This window comes from Engraulis encrasicolus, chromosome 20, assembly GCF_034702125.1.
Source record: "Engraulis encrasicolus isolate BLACKSEA-1 chromosome 20, IST_EnEncr_1.0, whole genome shotgun sequence".
NCBI lineage: Eukaryota > Metazoa > Chordata > Actinopteri > Clupeiformes > Engraulidae > Engraulis > Engraulis encrasicolus.
Genome location: NC_085876.1, coordinates 46203649 through 46223648, shown reverse-complemented (window position 1 = coordinate 46223648; position 20000 = coordinate 46203649). Strand labels below are relative to the sequence as shown.

The window sequence follows — 20000 nt, the reverse complement described above, 5'->3', positions numbered from 1 at the left end:
GATAAAGGCACATACGTCTATACTGTTCTACCATTAAACTGCACACATAAAAAGGATACCAGTTTCTTTTAAAAAAGGATATCAGTTCCAGTCTATTTGGTGTCCAGGACAACAGTTGCTCTACTTTTCAAAGACTAAATCCAAGAATACTCAGAATTCGTTTTACTCTTTGAGGAAGACATACAGCAGTGAAACATCAGAGTCCAACCATACTGATAACATTGCAAAGATCTCCTACTTATTACAAAATCACTTGTTTAGTGGTAAATAGTTGGGATACGGGACAATTAACCGGTCAGGCCACTCAGAGAAACCATTAGCAATTACAGCATACTGTATACTGGAAAGGCCAGTAGAGCTGCAAACTGGCTCACAGAGACCGGAGGTGCTGTGGACGTTGAAGGCACGGTGGATGGTGGCAGGGATGACCCAGGTGCTGCAGGCACAGTGATGACTGGCAGCATGGTGGGGAGTGGCACGGATGACCCAGGCGCTGCAGGCACGGTGATGGCTGGCGGCACGGATGACCCAAAAGGTGGATGGTGGCAGGGACAACCCAGAGCATGGCAGTATGGTGGAAAGAGCTGCTGCACCGAGTGGAGGGACTTCAGGGATGGGCACAGTGAAGTCCTCAACCTTTTCATGATTGTCCTCCACTGTGATGACCCTTTAACAATAACACGTACTGATTACTACATATGCGAGTGAAATACAGTATGCCAAAAAGAGTAAAAAAATAATGGACAGAAAAACAACGTACAGTGCCTGTATTTATATGCCCAGTATCTCCTCTCGTTCCTCTTCAGGACCATCATCTCAGGTGTGACCACAGAACACTGTCGCCTTCTTTCATCAGGCTGCCCTTCTCCCGCTCCTGGGTCTTCTCAATGTTGTCAGTTGTCACGCACCTGAACACAACCCTGTGACAAGATACACTATTAAGAATACTCATTGGTTAAACTTTTTTTCTTTAAAGGTAGGGGTGGTACTGTTGACAAAATTCACGGTTCGGTTCATATCACGGTGTCAAGGTCACGGTTTTCGGTTCTCTACGGTTCTTTTTTTTTAGTTCATGATAAATGGTGCACTGGCTAAAATAATCGGACTTATCACTAAATATCCTACATATGGTTTCTATAGGCTTATAATGTGAAAATGGTATTATATTAATTGTGTCATCCTCTGATTTGGTCTTATGCGCTAATGTTTTAATCAGAGAGACTGGATAAGATACTCCTAGAATCTCTGTTTTACATTTTTTTCCGGGCAGTACATGAATTGCGGTTTGCGATGGATTGCACGGTTCGGTTCGGTTTGTGTGTGAATTGTACGGTTTCGGTTTTCGGTGCGGTTTGTGCCATCCCTATTTAAAGGTACATTCTAGTGTCTGTTTTGGTCATCTGTCTAGAGCTGAAAAAGTAAAGGGGTTGAGTTATTAGTAACAGTTGTGACCAATCCACAGTGTATTTGCCCTCTACACAGCTCTTGACAGCTTCACATAGAAGTTATGTCATCAGACTGCTCACGCATTGTTGACTCAAACACACACACACAGACAGTGCAGACCCTAAAGAGAGAAGACCTTTTTTTAAATAGAGACCCTAAAAAGAACACTTGTTACGCTATTCTACGGGAATAGGCTGTTTCAGAACATAGGAGTTTGTTTCAAGAAATATAAGAACGACCGGACTGAGGCCACCATAAGGAATGAGCGGTGCCCACTTCATATCTGAAGTTAACGTTTGCTTATTTCAGAAATAACACCTGGCTAGTTTCTTTACAAATGTGCATACATGGTCCATTGTGCTCCAACAATGAGAGCGCAGCTTGATTATGTCACATCTGTATGCAAACAGTAAAGGGATCTATTGACCTCAAAGGTGCACTGTGAAATGTATTTGGCAGTCTCGTTTCATAATTCATGCGGCCAAGTCATAAATCTTTTTCACTGATTCTTACCACCACCATCAAATTCAAAATATTCTCTATGACTGCGCAAATTGCAATATTAGTTATAATAGTACTAACTGTAAATATGACTTTATTATTTAGTTGCAAAATCTACTCTGCCGCCATCCTACACAGTGCACAGTGCAACAAGGACAGCAAGCCTGAGTGAGTGAAAATGGCTATTCATAAACAAATAACATGACAGTGTTAAGTCTGTTTATTTTTCTTCAGTCGGCGACTTACCCTGTTCCAGAATGACTTCAGGACAACCATGCATATAAAAGATGCAACACCACTGCCTGAAACACATTAAAACCACATAACAATTAAGTTACAAGTAAGTCATTCTTGGTCATTAATATGACTTGCCACACACCACATAGGCTGTAGCTTACATGAGAGGTAAGCCGTTACCGCCTTTTCTCAACTCCTGCAGTAGGCAGAAGCAGAACACCTTCATTATGCACAAAACATTGTGAATAATTTGACATGGATAAAGTTTAAGAAGTTGTACTTTTACACTCGATTCTTATGTAAACATTTCTACTCCTTGCAATATCCGTTTTGAAGCATTTGTTTCACTTTTTATACTAGTTATGAAAATATAGGCTACCGGTGTCTTTTCGTTGGACTGCCCTTCCTAATGTCAAACGTCATCATTTCGGTACAACTGAAGTGTGTGGGTAACTGCGGAGACCAGCGAGAGAGAGAGAGAGAGAGAGAGAGAGAGAGAGAGAGAGAGAGAGAGAGAGAGAGAGAGAGGGAGAGAGAGGAGAGAGAGGGGCTGTGCTTATGGAACCTGCGCGTGTCTGTTCATAGCGAGTCCTTCGACTATGAAAGCAACTATCAAACTATCGTTGTCAAAACTAACCCTGAGATTGAGTTTGCAACGTCCAACAAAAAATAACTGACTTCATGTTAGGTGATGTTATGACCGTGGATGATCACATTGGGAGGTCCCTCGCCAAAAACCTCCTCTCACCACTACTCAGAGTAACATAAGGGCGTGTTGGTCTACATAGGACTACTTACTATGATACATTTACAACAAACTAATCAATGTCTCCTCGCAATGTTAACGGATTGATCCTTTGTTAGCGTTTATGCTCAGCAGGATTTAGCATGTCTAGGGTAGCGTTGTTTAAAAAGTTATTTGATGATCGATTCCTCTCCCTCCCAGTAACACAGGCAGGCACCCGGCATGCACACACCGTCTGTCTCGCTCCCCATCTTCAAACTGTCATTCAAACTAAGAATGTCTACGATTATGATTAATAATACAAAAAAGTATTTAGTTGACTCGGCACGGAGGCATCCCAGAATGGTGACTGTTTACGCACACTGCTTTGGCAGTGGATATGAAGCATTTCGTCGCGCATTTCATTGATTTGAAAACTTGGTGACCACAGGAATTTACACATTTTTAAAACAACATTCAAAGAGGACGATTCGCGACGGGAACTGCTGAAGAAATTCAGTAAACAGCTACAAACGTAGCCGTTCCATGTTGAATGGATTTATTGTAGAGAATGAAAAGAGAAGTAATGTGCCGTTTGTAGTCTGTCTACGAGCACAGTCCTTTAGGTGCATGTAACTTGTAAGATTATCACACTACAGCCTTGTGTGAAAGCAAAAAAGGAGGCTATCTTGTAGAATTTTCCCCTCCGTGCTTTCGCGTGATGCAGAGCATCAAGTGGCAGTGGCAGCGCAAACAGTGGATGGAACATTCGGCAACAAATATTTGTAGAACGACACACGAGGTCAGGTCACCACCAGCAGCCAGTCCCAGTCTGCGCGCCAAAACTAGCCAACAAGGCAACATTTGAGAATGGAAAAAAAACTCGGCTGCAGTGGGTTTCATTCTACAACATTTTGAAATTGGTAGTGCTATCCGTTCATCTTGAACACAGGGCATACTTGTTGCCTTTTCCAAACGAAGTTTGAACGGCAGCTTACATTGTCCATTGACCTGTCTGTCTGCCCAGTGCGTTGCTGATAGCAGCTGCCTGAGTCACAGTCAGACAGTTATACGAGCCAACTACAACTCTAGCGTGATTTAGTTTCCTTTTGATCATTGTTCATGTTTTGTATCCCATGTTTAATGCACGACTGGCCAGCTTACCTTCTGAATTTGTCCCGTCCATTGGAAGTTAACTTCATCCGCTGCGAGGCTCGCCACAGTCGCCGGTTGATTCTTCTTTCAATGAATTCCCAGAAAGCAATGCGCATTGCGGGCCTTAACCAATTTCAATAGGTAGTTTTGACAGAGACGGTTTGGATCATACTAGCCAATAGTATTAGTTACCGTGTTGGAATGTAAATTGGGTAAAGTTTAGTCATTTATAGGTAGTTTCGACACTAGCCATTAGTATTAGTTATAGCGTATGAATGCAAATGAGGTATAGTTTAGTCATTTCTCACCAGTACTAAGTCCTACTCCTTATTTATAGGTAGAGTGAGTATATTATACCCCTTGCATCAGAGTAACCTCAGCAACCTTATTTGTTGGGGTAAAAAATATCATTTTTTTGTCAGTGAAATGTACTGCCCCTCAAAATCCTTTTTATCAGTGTATGTATTTTACAGGCAGGGCCGCTGACCGCTTGAGGGTCCAATTCTGGGCCCCCTCTCTGCCTGGGCCAGGGACAAGGGACTCCTTTGTCCCCACACTGTTGGCTTCCCTGTGCACGCGTCCCCCATGCTGCTTTGCTATCTCGCAGCGGAAAGCGTGTTCAGAGATGGCCGCCAAACTTAGAGTGTGCGTGAATGGAAAGAGTGAGGCACTGCAGTCTGATTTAGAGGGACGCAGTAGGGGAGGGGAGAGGAGGAGAGAGGGGGGGGGGTAGAGTGTCTGTGTGTGTGTGTGGGGGGGGGGGGGTAGTGTGTGTGTGTTGGGGGTAGAAGGTTAGAGTGTGCATGTGTGTGTGGGGGTTAGTGTGTGTGTGTTTGCGTGTGTGTGTGTGTGTGTGTGTGTGTGTGTGCAGGGGGGATGTCAGAAAGTTGTCCAGCAGAGATACAGTGGTGTGGTGCTGGGACAGTAGAAGAGGGGATTAAAGTTGGGGATTTAAAGAGGGGGGGGTCAGGGAATTGTCCAGCAGGGATATGGGTGGGGGGTTATATGTGTGTGCAGGGTGCGATTTGTCGGAAAACCAGAAGGGGGGATATGTTTCAGATTTTTAGCAATATTAATGGAATTACGTTTTTAAAATTATGTGTAAAAAGTGGTAATATCTAAACCAGAAGGGGGGACAATCCCCTTCATCCCCCCCTACAAATCGCACCCTGTGTGTGCGTGTGTGTGTGTGTGTGTGTGGAGGGGGGGTGTCTGGCAGACACAGTCAGGATGAGGGGGTTTGGTTGGGGGCGAGGTGGGATGGTTACGGGGGGGTCAAAGAGTTGTCATGGTGGGTGTTGTTGAGGTAAGGGGGTTCAGATAGTTGTCCAGCCGAGACCAACATTGCACATTGCACTCGTGACGCGTGTATTTCAGGAGCAGTCGGTCAGCATGTGTGCGTGTGTGTTTGTGTGTGTGTGTGTGTGTGTGTGTGTTTATGTGTGTTTATGTGCGTGCGTGCGTGTGTGTGCGTGTTCACGCGCTATCGAATCCCGCTAATGCCACTGACGTCAGTCGGGAGAATAAAACTACGCCGGCGGAAAGAAATCCACCACATCACAGACATCCACAGAGGTATATCACCTGTCCACCGGCCCCCACAGACAGACGAAGCTGTATTTTGGCAGGGTGAATAAACGCATACTCACACTCCCAGACCCGTGGCAGCCAAGCCATCGCAGATGATCCTGTACTTTGGCAGCAGAGTGCATATAAAAGCACATTGGTGGACCCCTGACGACTGTAAAATGCAGTAGTTCCCAAACTGGGGGTCGAGACCCCTACAGGGGTTGCGGACGTACTGAAGGGTCGATTCCTACCAGAAAAGCAAGGTTTTTCAACAGTTTCTTCCCAGCAACAGTGAGGCTGATGGCAAAAAAGAACATTTGATCCACCTTTTTTATTATTCTTTTGATCTCTTTGATTTTTATCACTTTTTAATGTATTTTGTCTTCCTATTTTTCTATTTAATTCTATTTATTGACTCAGCGGGCCAGCACAAGAGTCCCTATGTGCTTGGACTACTAGTTTATGCACAAATGGCAAATAAAGTACTTTGAACTTTGAACTTTGAGACCCCTACAAGGGTCGCGAACAAGGGGGGTGGTGGAAAAAAGGGACTAATTCACTTGTAATGGTCAATAGATCTATGTGCTGTCCTGTGAATTTCTAGCCATATTAGCGGACAAACTATTAATGGAAAATCTAGCAATATTAATGGTCAAAATAATTGCCTCAGGTAATATTCCTGAAAATCCATTGCTAGGCTAAGACTGTGGTGGGTGGGGGTGTCGTGAAAATATTCAAAAGGGGGTCCCCGCTGAAAAGGTTTGGGAACCAAATGTACTTTCAGGTGGTTATCAAAATGAGGCAGTAGGGGTGGGAGAGGAGAGGCCTAAAAATACAGTAAACTGAAGTGACCCGGCTGGAGCTGCCTATGGACTAGCCGCTAGCCGCTAGTGAGATAGCTACATAGATACCCTAATGCAGCTGTTCCCAAACTTTTCCCCCTGCGCACCCCCTTGTACATTTCAGTGTGGTTCGCGCACCCCCTAAGCGAATATTTTGATGTGCTGATGGCCACGCAAGTATGATTCACTGTGCATTCACAGCACATTATGCACAGTTGTTTTGGGGAAACCTCTTTTCCAATAAAAACTCACATATCCACCATTGCTCTATTTAGCTCGCGCACCCCCTTATGGCAGGCCGCGCACCCCCAGGGGTGCACGCACCACAGTTTGGGAAACCCTGCCCTAATGCATGTTTGGGAACTGGCCAACTCAACTGACCTTTCAACGACTCGCCCTTGAACTCTAACTCAGTCAGTCTGTCTGATCTCCGCTGTGTGGGTCGAGATATATTATATTTGTAGAGGTGAGGTCTGATTCTGAATCCACTCTGCAAGATTGTAGGCCTACTTTGTAGGCCAAACGCAGGGATGTCGCTAAGAGGGGGAACGTCATTATACGTATTACATTACATTACACTTGGCTGACACGTTTATCCAAAGTGCCTTACAGTTATTTAGGTACAGTGTATTAGTTACAGTCACTGGAGAATAGGTGTCTTGCTCACAGGCATTTGAGTGACTGAATGATTTTCTTTTTTTACATTTCATTACACCCTTTTTGATCCTTGACTGAACATGTTACAATAAAGGCTATTGGCAGCTAAGCAGCTAAGTACAAGCTTATAAGATGGTACAGAATTGCATTCACCATACTGCCCTACAAAGGCAAAGTGCAGTAACTACGCTCTTGTGTGTGTGTGCGTGTGCGTGTGCATGTGTGTGTGCGTGCGCACGCACGCGCGCGTGTGTGTGTTTGTGTGTGTGTCTGTGTCTGTGTGTGTGTCTGTGTGTGTGTGCGNGCATGCGTGCCCGCGCGCGCGCGCGTGTGTGTGTGTGTGTGTGTGTATGCAGGAGAGATTGCCACCTCACTCTGTGTCTGCCCACATTGTTTGGTCCCCTGACGAAAAGAAAAAACAAAAAACAAACACTGGGGCCAAGAAAGTTGCTGACTCTGACAGGGCCATTGTCTGCCAAAGTTACATTTTTAAACTGTCCTTACAAAGATAGAAAGGGGTTGGATGGGAAAAATGTCCTCTCTACTATGGCTGGAGATATTTCAGATATAGCCTTCTGTGGCTTGTGTGATTGCTCTCTCTCCTCTTACAGTCTCTTTTCACCTGTGATTCTCTTTTAAAGCAACACTCCGGTTTTTTGGACACAGGACCTCATTTCCGAGTCAGCCGGAGTGTTAGAAGTGTGTCCAGATTGTTTTTTTGAAATTCCATGCAGTCATTGTAAAACCACAGGTCGATGTTGCTAAGCTAGCGCAAGTGATCCACTTTTGTTAGCATGACCCAAAAAAGCAGTCTTAACAAGTTCAATAAACACTCAAAGCACGTCAATTACTTCGCCAGGCTATCGACACACATACCCACGTCGATACAGAGATTTAGGGAGTAAACCAACCTTATAATTACATTGCTCACCCGCAGCAAAGTACTTCCTGATTTGGCAGTCGCGGACTGATATCTAACACCAATGTTACCGGTTCTCACTGTCAAGTTTGTTTTGAGCGCAGCTGTCTGCTAGAACTACGATCAGACGAACCCTGATCATAAAAAAAGAATGGCAATGTTCGGAGAACCCGACGCTTTTGATGATGAGGACGAGCAAATTCAGAAGCATACCTGTATGAGCAGGAATATACTGCATTAGAGTTGAGATGGATTTGAAAAGGTCCGAACAAGAGCGCGCTCTGTATGAGGCAGCAGCCACTGAAACTGTAGCAGAAAGCCGGAACAGAATAACAGATTGGTGTCGTGTCAGTGCCGAAATTGCAAGGCATTGGAGATGGAAGAAGAATGTTTTTGCTGCCGAGTTGGGACTTAGTTTCCCCACAGATGCAAGAGATTGCATCGTTCCATAGTCTAGATGCTGGCACAGCACATCTCGAGATGTGTGCATAACGGAGCACCAGTTGTGGAGTGCTAAACATTCTTCTCAGTCGAGAAAAAATACCTGGACCTGCTGGAACCAATGGCCAGTTGTCAATGCGGTAAGTTATCAAAACATTTTGTGAGTTGTTCCCTAGTTGAAGAACGAAGCTGCCGTGTAAGTTTATGTAAACAGTGTACTGTGTAACTATTGCAATGAAGGCACACCAGCCATAGCACGTAAAGCACAGCAAAGGTTTAGGTAACGTTAGCTAAATCATCATCAGTAAAACACTGCTACAGTGACAGCAGCAGAATGCCTGTGTAAGCTAGGACAAACGTGATCTTCGGAGACTGAATATCACAGTGGCTGTGGCAGACCAGGGATTGGGAAGGTGAATGGCACCGCAGATGTTTTCAGACTTTTCTTTGTGGCAATTCTGATTAACTTTATGAAGTTGTCAGGGCTGAAATGATCACTGCAGATCACCCTGTTACGTAGCGTCGGATGTGTTTACTATCTCCTGCAGATAGGAGTAGTTTTGTTCTTTCCGGGTCTTTTTCAGGAAAAGAATGAGAACGGTTATGGGCTCTATTGTCGCAATTTTATATGCACATTTATTTACCATGTTGCCACGTTGTTGGTTTATATTCCACTATACATTAAAAAAAACGCAGTAATGTAGAGTAGTGTGGTTCTAGCTGGCAAGGTCAATTTTATTTGAAACAGTATTCTATCACCACAAACCTTCACATCCACAGCCTGGCATAATAATTGATGTGATTTGATTGCTTATTGAATTTGTTAAGACTGCTTTTTTGGGTCATGCTAGTAAAAGTGGATCACTTGCGCTAGCATAGCAACATCGAGACGCGGTTTTACAAGGACTGCATGGAATTTCAAAAAAACAATCTGGACACACTTCTAACACTCCGGCTGACTCGGAAATGAGGTCCTGTGTCCAAAAAACCGGTGTGTTGCTTTAAATATATTTTTTCTGGGCTTTTAATTATATCTTTATTATTGACAGAGTCACCAGCGTAGTAACCCAGTAGCCTCACGCGCCATCCTACGTACTTCCGCCAAGACACTTGGCTCCGCACTACGTCTGGTACCTGTCCTCTGTGGAGCGATGTTGACCGGTAGGATTTGCGCCGGTGTTCTGACAAACGGTCCTACATTGTAATTTTATCCTACGGTAGGATGTTCTGTCAGACATGTCTGCTAAACGGTCCTACATCGCCATAGATAGACGTCAGACATGTTTGTTCAACAACTTATAAGTTAAATCCTGATTTTTCTGAAAATGCCCTTTTAGATGACTTTGTCCCGGGCCCAGCGAAAGCTGTCAGCGGCCCTGGTTGTGTGTGTGTGTGTGTGTGTGTGTGTGTGTGTGTGTGTGTGTGTGTGTGTGTGTGTGTGTGTGTGTGTGTGTGTGTCTGTGTGTGTCTGTGTGTGTCTGTGTGTGTCTGTGTGTGTCTGTGTGTGTGTGTGTGTGTTCATCTTTGTTGTGTTTTGTTCGTTCAGCATCATCCAGATGGAATGTGTGAGATATGAAGTGAGGTGCATCACAGAGGAAATGGCATTCACAGACTTCCTGTGTTGAGTGTGTGTGTGTGTGTGTGTGTGTGTGTGTGTGTGTGTGTGTGTGTGTGTGTGTGTGTGTGTGTGTGTGTGTGTGTGTGTGTGTGTGTGTGTGTGTGTGTGTGTGTGTGCATATGTGTGTGTGTGTGTGTGTGTGCATATGTGTGTGTGAGCGAGAGAGTCTCTCTCTATTTCTCTCTGTGTCTCTCTCTCTCTCTCTCTCTCTCTCTCTCTCTCTCTCTCTCTCTCTCTCTCTCTCTCTCTCTCTCTCCCTCTCTCTCTCTCTCCCACTCTCTCTCTCTCTCTCTCTCTCTCTCTCTCTCTGTACTGTATGTGTGTGTTCTACGTTCAGTGTGTGTCACCCTGAAAGGTGCTGATGTATGTGCCTGCTGTGCTGTCCCCATAGACTCCTGAACAGGTGCACAGAGAGAGAGAGAGACAGACAGAGACAGAGGCACAGAGAGAGAGAGATAGAGAGAGAGAGAGGGGGAGAGGGAGAGAGGGAGAGAAAGAGAGAGAGAGAGAGAGAGAGAGAGAGAGAGAGACAGAGACAGAGACAGAGACAGAGACAGAGAGAGAGAGGGAGAGAGAGAGAGAGAGAGATACAGAGACGGAGAGAGAGAGAGAGATAGAGAGAGATAGAGAGAGAGAAAGTTGCAGGGCTAGGGTCAGCCCATTTATACAACAGCCCATTACTCTGAACTTAAGGAGAGAGTTCCGAGGAGTTACTGAGCAGTCAGAAGAAACATGAGCTCCTGAATTTAGAGTTAAATTGACCAAGTTTGAGACAAAATAAGAAAGAACAGATGTTCATGTGAAAATAGAAGTTGAAGGAAACAACCAGTGATAAAAACATGTGGACTTTGGATTAAAACAAAAGAAGAAAAAGAAGAGAAAAGGCAGTGACTGAGGATGGACTGTGGAAACTGAGGTGAAACTGAGGACTATAACTACCATATACACCAGACAGCACAACTGCCACAAACTGGTTGTAATACACCTATATATAAGGTGTACCACTTGGACTGTGATGAAAAGGTAAGCCTGACTGTAGGCAAATGACTTTTTATTGAAGGACTATTATTATTTACAACTATACTTGGAAGTAATAGCCTATCAAAAGTCTACTAGCAAGCTAGTCAAATAGCTAAGTAATTGACAGAGTGGAGAGTGACAGTTGGAGTTGTAAACAAAACATTCCATCGCCATGGTAACCAGAGCAGAGCAGAGTGCTGCTGCAGGAGCAGAGTGCTGTAGGGAAGTGGAGTTTCCCAGTAACTGCAGGACCTCCACTGCAATGAAAAAACACAAGGAACTTGTGCTCAAAAGTAACCCAGAAGTCCTCTTTACAGACTTTACTGTACAGAAAGGGAAGAGGATAAAAAGCAACCTCATATTCCACACTGACTGCCCATATAAGTGGAAGTCAGCCCTCTGTCAACACTATGACCACATATGCAAGGAAGGCATAGGGCGCGGAGGTAGGCTGATCATCTGTGAGGATGAAAAGCTAGACACAGAGAACCCTGAGTTGACAATAACTTATTATACTAAAGGTACAATCTTAATCCAAGGAAATGAAAAAAGCCTCAACTCTTTTGAGACAGCTTTCCCGGAGTTAAAAGCAAAGGTTCAAGGACAGCTTTCATCCGCTGTTCATGAATGTGAGGAACAGCTGGAGAGCTCCGTTCTGCTCTCAACTACTGTTCCACAGTCACCTCTCGCTTCTCAAAGACTTCTCAGAGAACACCTGGGCATGCTTGAGCTGCATTTCGAGGAATTCAAGGAGGTCACGCAGTCCAGGCTAGAATCCTCTCACGATTCCATCAGGCTCCTCAGGGAGGAGCTGCAGTGCTTGAGAGAGGAAAGTCAGACCGCCATATCTAGACTCCAACACACCATCCAGGCCATTCAACAGGACAATGTCAGCCTCAAAGCCCAGGTAGCCAAGGTCAAAGAAGAATCCACCATGAGAGAGCGAACCCTCCTCAGGGAGATCACAATGATGAAGGAGCGACTGGAGGTTGGACAGGTCCCACCTCCGGACACTGACAGGGGGACACAGAAGGACGTCCAGCCGGTTACACCTAGCACTCCAGGTTCACAGCGGCAGCCACAGCGCACAGACAGCAGTCCAACATCTCAACACACTACAGATGCACAGCCACACACTGATTCATCCCCCAGCCACCCCATCCCCAAGGAATCACTACCACCACAGAATGCCACAACGTCGGATCCTGAGGTGGTGCTTCTCATGGACTCGAATGGGAAGTTCATCGATCCCAAAAGACTGTTCCCTGGTCAGCGTGTAACTACCAATCGCTGCAGCAACACAAACCAGGCTCTTCGTCTGCTCAGTGAAGATAACCTTGGCAGACCAAACTGTATCATCATCCACACCGGGACAAACGACCTGCATTCCCTAGGCCATGGCACTGCAGAGGCGATGACAAATGTAGCAGCAAAAGCAAGTCGAGAATTCCCAGACTCCTGCATCATCATGTCCACTCTCCTCCCCCGCACAGACATACCCCCACACGTCATCCACAACGTCAACACAGAAATCAGCAGGAGATGCTCCTCCCTGCCGAATGTCCAGGTTGCCCACCACCCCTTCATCGGCCCACGTGAGCTGTACGATGGACTTCACCTTCACAAGAATGGAGTCAGAGTATTCGCCAGGACACTCAAGGACGTGGCCCTGGGACGGAACGCAGCCAATTGCCCACCCTACATCGCCCGTCGCACTCACCCACCCGTTCTGCGTCATGGTAGAAGTACTTCCACCAGAGGATACCCTCCGCAACAACCCTTCTTGGCACCTCATCCTGTGAAGCCTGTCACTGGACCAAGAAAGCCCCAGACAGCACAGCCACAGAGTTATGCAGCAGCTGTGGCACAACCTGTACCTCATCAACCCACAGATCTAGGAGAAATAAAACACTTGCTGCACAGGCTATGTGCAGGCCTTCTCGACCTGTAAGTTCAACACATACATCATTGATGAGATGAGGAGAACGAAGGGAAAAAAAAAAAAAAGAACAAAAAAAAAGCTAACTGATGCACACACACACACACACACACACACACACACACACACACACACACACACACACACACACACACACACACACACACACACACAACATCGTCAGTCACTAACATGCACACACGCACACACACAAAACATCGTCAGTCACTAACATGCACACACGCGCACACACACACACACACACTGTCACGCATTGCCACACACACACACACACACACACACACACACACACACACACACACACACACACACACACACACACACACACACACACACAATCAATCATAAATCATCCAAGTAATGTAACGTGGACCACATATGAACTGTTCTTTCACAAAGTTGTCTAACAACATGGTCAATTGTTCTTTATTCCTATACTTATGCGTTCTTTTTGTATTAGCTTTTGGAACATCCAGGGCCTCTATTCATCAGCCTTTGGGCTGAAAACCACAAGCCCAGAGTTTTTGGATTGTGTTCAGAACTGTGATATAATAATTCTCAATGAAACTTGGTGTCGTGAAAATGTTATCTCTATGTGCCCAACAGATTTTTATGAAATTATAGTACCCTCAGTGAAATCAAAAACCACACGCCGTGGAAGAGACTCAGGTGGCATCCTGGTGTGGTGCAAAAATGAACTGGCTAAACATATATCCATTGTTAAAACTGAGAAATGCCACATATGGTTGAAATTACATAGTGCAATCGGCATCACCAAATTTCCAATTTACCTGTGTGCAGCATACATTCCCCCTCATGATTCAGACTACTATGACGAAAATTACTTTAATAAGATGTATACAGAAGTAAGCCAATACCAAGCACAGGGCAAAGTGCTACTGTGTGGAGACCTTAATGCACGCACAGGCAATGAGCCTGACTTTGTTGACCCTGAGGGTAATACTCATGTGTTTGGCCAGTCACCATTGCACCTTTCACCAACTACCACGACACGGAGCAGCCTAGACTCTGTGGTAAACAGCAGTGGTAAAGAGTTAGTGCACCTCTGTCAAGCCTTAGGTCTGTACATTCTTAATGGCAGGATCAGAGGAGACTCCATGGGGAGGTTCACATACTCTTCAGTCCTGGGTAGCAGTGTAGTGGATTATGCAATCTCTGACATGGACCCCTCCCACTTCAGTGCATTCACTGTCAGGCAGCAAACACCACTTTCAGACCATAACCAACTAAATATATTTCTGAAAATGTCCAACCAACCCACTAAAACAAATAATGAATTAACAATTAATAAGATGTACAACGTCACCCATGGCTATAAATGGGCTTCAGATAGCCCAGACAAATTCACAGATGCTTTACAATCACCAGAAATGATGGACAGAATAACCCACTTTACTAACAGATCATTTGGTAAAAGCAAAGAAACTGTAAACATGGCGGTAAAAGAAATTAACCAAATCCTATGCACGGCAGCAAAAAATGCTGGTATAGCAAAAACTAGTGGAAAGATGCCTAAAAAGAAAATATATGGCCAATGGTTTGATACGGAATGCAAAAATGTGAGGAAAGAACTAAGAGAACTATCAAATCTGAAACACAGACACCCTCACGACACGGATCTGAGAAAAAAATATTTCCAGACTCAAAAAAACTACAAACAAACTATCAAATCGAAGAAGCAACAACACACTAACAACCTTATCTGCACAATCGAAGAATCTATTAATAAAAACCAGTTCTGGGATATGTGGAACAACTTGAACATAAAAGACCCAAAAGACATACCCATCCAAAATGGAAACATTTGGCTTCAGCACTTCCAAACTCTGTACACTGAAATACACCCAACAGAAACAAATCAGAATTATATTACACAAAAGTTACACAATTTTGAATTAGTATTTAAGGACAACCAAAATCCACTTGATTTCCCCATTTCCAGCGACGAATTGTTACAAAAGATTAGATCGTTAAAGTCCAACAAATCCTGTGGTCCTGACAGAATCCGAAGCGAGATGCTTAAGCACAGCACACCCGAAATGCAGTCAGCCATGCTCAAGTTGTTCAACCTTGTCTTAAGTTCTGGCTTTTTTCCTGACATCTGGAATGAAGGTATCATCACCCCGATTCATAAAAGTGGAAATAAATTAGACCCTAATAATTACAGAGGTATCTGTGTGAACAGTAACCTGGGGAAGGTATTTTGTAGCATATTGAATGAGAGAATTCAAACCTTCCTTAACAAGCACGATTCCCTGTGTAAAAAACCAAATTGGCTTTCTACCAAATCACCGCACCACAGATCACATTTACACCCTGCACACCCTCATCAACAAACATGTAAAAGATAAGAAAAATGGAAAAATATTTGCTTGTTTTGTGGACTTTAAGAAAGCATTTGATTCGATTTGGCACAATGGATTATATTACAAGCTTTTAGAAACAGGTGTAGGGGGTAAAACGTATGACGTGATCAAATCAATGTATTCAAACAATAAATGTAGCATATAAAAATTGGCAAAAAACAAACTGAATTCTTTAGACAGGAACGAGGAGTGCGACAAGGCTGCAGCCTGAGCCCAACTCTGTTCAACATCTACATCAATGAACTAGCGGTGCAGTTGGGACAGTCTGCAGGCCTTGGACTCACCCTCCAAAACACAGAAATTAAATTCCTGCTCTTTGCAGATGATTTGGTGCTTCTTTCCCCCACTGAACAGGGCCTACAACACCATCTAGACCTTCTGGCAAGCTACTGTCAGACCTGGGCCCTGACAGTAAATCCAACAAAAACAAAAATCATGATATTCCAAAAGAAACCCAGATGTCAGGAAAAACAGATACCTGTTCACTCTAGGCAGCACCGCCCTGGAGCACACGATGCAGTATACTTACCTGGGTCTGATCATTACTGCATCAGGTAGTTTCAGCAAGGCAGTGAATGCACTAAAAGAAAAAGCCCGCAGAGCCCTCTATGCAATAAAATCCAAATTTTATGATATAAACATACCCATTTCAATCTGGTGCAAATTATTTGACAGCATTATACAACCCATTGCGTTATATGGAAGTGAGGTCTGGGGTCCACTCAGCATGCATGACTACACTGCGTGGGACAAGCACCCAATAGAAACCCTACATGTAGAATTTTGTCGATCCATTCTTAAAGTCCAAATAAAAACACCAAACAACGCATGTAGGGCAGAATTAGGCCGTTACCCATTAGCGATACCCATTCAAAAACGAGCATTGAAATTTTGGATGCATTTAAAATCAAGTCCCAAAAATACACTCCAGTTTGAGGCCCTAAATACCCAGGAACTGAGCCCCACAAAGAGTCCCCTATGCCAGCTGGTACTGAAGCTTACTAACCCATTAACAACAACTAATACACATCAAGCTCAGACCAGCACTGCTTCCGAACCAAGAATTTGTGTCAAAACAGCCATCAAACAAGAAAAAGAGAACTATTTGGAACACTGGAAAAATCAAACTACCAGACAAAGCAGAACAAAATTCTATTTAACCCTAAACCGTGAATATAAATTAGCAGAATATCTCCTCTCTGTCAGAGATGCGAAGCAGAGGCAAATCCTGACCAAATACAGGCTAAGTGACCACACCCTTGCAGTGGAAACAGGCAGACACAGGAAAACCTGGCTGCCCAAGGAGGACCGAATATGTGGTAACTGTCAGACAGGGGAGGTTGAAACAGAGGTGCACTTCCTTCTTCAGTGTACAATATATGAAAATATAAGGCAGAGTTTTTTCAACGATTTCGAAGCCTGCCACCCAGGTTTTGGTACCCTAGAGACTGGCAGAAAACTGTCCATTCTGTCAGGAGAGGGGCCTCTGGCCCCTTTTGCGGCAAAGTACATCTCACAATGCCACCTCCTGAGAGAATCGCTTTCGGAATAAGTATTATTGCAGCTAGTCACCATCTCTTGGACAATTACTCTACTCAAACCTCAGAAATGTTAAACTTAGTTTGATGCATATAGAAATGTTAATTTGATGCATGTATAATTGTTAGTTGGATATACTGTATGTACAACCATATCCATACCTTTTACCTTTCTCTGTTGTGATTCCAATTATTTGTATGACTGCTTTGGCAACATGAGTGTATTCATATTCGTCATGCCAATAAAGCTCTTTGAATTGAATTGAATTGAATTGAATTGAGAGAGAGAGAGAGAGAGAGAGAGAGAGAGAGAGAGAGAGAGAGAGAGGGAGAGAGAGAGAGAGGGAGAGAGACAGAGACAGAGACACAGAGAGAGAGAGAGAGAGAGAGAGAGAGAGAGAGAGAGAGAGAGAGAGAGAGAGAGAGAGAGACAGAGAGAGAGAGAGAGAGAGAGAGAGAGAGAGAGAGAGAGAGAGAGAGAGGAGACATGACAGACTGTTTCTCATCCTTATGGAGGTGAAAACAACTGGAATGGTTTCCAAATCACCTCGCCAAGAGAACACAACCTGTGCTGGAGACATGTGAGCATGGCGTATGCAGTAGGAAGCAAACAGCAGTTTTGGAAATATATTTTGAGACTTCAGGTGCTTAACGATTTTGAGAACAGCCCTAATAAGAAGATTTAAAATGTTTTGTGCAATGATGTGCAGCGATGGCATCCAAGTGTTAACTGCCCGGCTTGCACTGGAACAATCACCCATTGCACCCAAAGAGATTTCTACAATGCTGTATTCAGAGAGAGAGAGAGAGAGAGGGAGAGAGAGAGAGAGAGAGAGAGAGAGAGAGAGAGAGAGAGAGAGAGAGAGAGAGAGAGAGAGAGAGAGATGGAGAGAGAGAAATGGAGAGGTGAAAGGGAGAATTATAGAGAGAGAAACAATAGATTAAATTACAGACGGAGAGAGAGGTTGCGAGGAGGAGAGAGAGAGAGAAAGAGAAAAAGAGAGACAATAGAGTAGCCTATTTTATTGATGCTTAAGGAAATTAAGGCAGGGAGAGAATGGAGGGATAGAGAGAAAGACAAAGAGTGCGGGGGAGAAGTAAAAAGTGTGAGAAAGGATGCTGTATTGATCTTTAAGTGTTTCCCTATGTAGTACGGGCTCTTTATGTACGTATTGTAGTCTGCTGCATGAGACGTCTAGCACCTTAGCTCAATTCAAATGCAGTCCACTTTTTCATCCGCTACTGGAACCTGCAAAATACTTCACTTTTCACTCAGGGTAGCCCAGGAGACTTTTATTCTGAAGGGCAATGTCTACCAAAGTGTAAAGCTGAATGGGGAGCTTAGGGTTCATAATGGGCCACAGTGTGTGAGGTAAGGTTGCTTTCCTTTCCCACCTTTCAGAGGGCTGAGACATAACAATACGTTTGTGTGTTTGTGTATCATGTCATCGTTCATGGGAGAAAAATGAGAAAATCAGAACCATGAATGTCGTCAGGCACGCTAACAGCTTTGTCCGGATGTAGGAAGTAAGTATGCTTAATAATCCCGCCATGGGGAAATTCATTTGTTGCAGCAGTAACATACAGATTGTGCAGAGACAGTAGACAGTGTACATACAACAACACAGGATAAATAATTAAAAAAGATGTTAGGGGAAAATATAAATGTCTCTGTTAAAAACCACAACAACAAGTACATTAGTAAAAGTGAAAGTGCATTGTAAAAAGTGCATTAGCAGCTTCATAAAATGGAGGAGAGGGTGCTAGGACAATAATAAATAAGTAAGTTAAAAAGTTAAAGAGTTAAAAAGTTAAAAAGATAAAAAGACCATCACTACCATCACTACCACCACCACCACCATCATCATCATCATCATCAACACCATCATCATCATCATCCCCAAGGCTACCGCAGGGAATCGGGACAAACGAATTCTAGGCCCCATCTCTCCCTGGGCCCGGGACAACTCTCCCCAACTCTCACCTCTGGTCTTGCACCAGTCCGTTTGCTCAACAGGAACAATTTAACTCCCTGGGGTAGACAATGCCCATCCAATCAGACCAAAAGACTCTCAGCCTGTCTGTCAGCCTTTTTTCCCTCCATTACCAAACAGTCCATTCAGACTAGTCAGCACGCAATTGACCCAGTCGGAAAGTCTGGGCCCGCCCATGAAATTTTCCCCCACGTTTGCTAATTGATATGCCTAATGACGGGCAGCGATTGGCACCGCACGACTACGTGTGAAGCATTCCGAGGGGAAAACAATGCAGTCAATGCTGCCCAGGGAGCATGCTCAGTATGACTCTTACCCGGAAGTGGAGTCTTCCTGGAAGCCCTCCAGCTCGTCGCGCTGCTCCGCCAGAGACGACTCCAGATCCAGATAGGTGCCATTGTGGGACAACTGCAGTGCACAGTCATCAAGCTACACATGGGGAGAGAGAAGAAGAGAGATGTAGTTATGTACTGGTACAGTCATCAAGCTACAGAGGGGGAGAGAGAGAGATGTATTACGTACAGTCATCAAGCTAAAAAGGGTGCAGAGAGAGAGAGCGCCAGAGATAGTTATGTACAGTCATCAAGCTACACATGGGGGAGAGAGAGAGAGAGAGATAGTTATGAACAGTCATCAAGCTACACATGAGGGAGAGAGAGAGAGAGATGTATTGTGTACAGTCATCAAGCTACACATGGGGGAGAGAGAGAGAGAGAGAGAGAGAGAGAGAGAGAGAGAGATACTGTTATTGCTGCTAGTGTATTGTTTTAAAACCATGTTGGTGACGCCTGGTTTAGATGGTGTCAAGCATGTGTGGTGGTAAAAGTGATTGGGAGGAGAGAGAATGATAAATATCACAGAGTCATCAAAGTTACAGATGAAGAGAAAGATGCACTGAAACGTTTGCTGTGCCAACATTTAAAATTGAGTTGATATGATTGTAATTAACTCAAATAGGGAGATGGAGGGATGAACAGAGAGAGAGAGAGAGA

General features: G+C 44.4%; 1 protein-coding gene across 1 annotated transcript in view; it reads right to left on the bottom strand.

The window, feature by feature from the left end:
• The window catches only part of fhod3a (formin homology 2 domain containing 3a), a 230149-nt gene that overhangs the window by 196187 nt on the left and 13962 nt on the right, over nt 1-20000 (bottom strand). The window contains exon 2 of the mRNA XM_063185093.1: nt 19325-19437. Coding sequence (XP_063041163.1) covers nt 19325-19437 — 113 coding nt within the window. The remainder of the gene's footprint in view (nt 1-19324; nt 19438-20000) is intronic.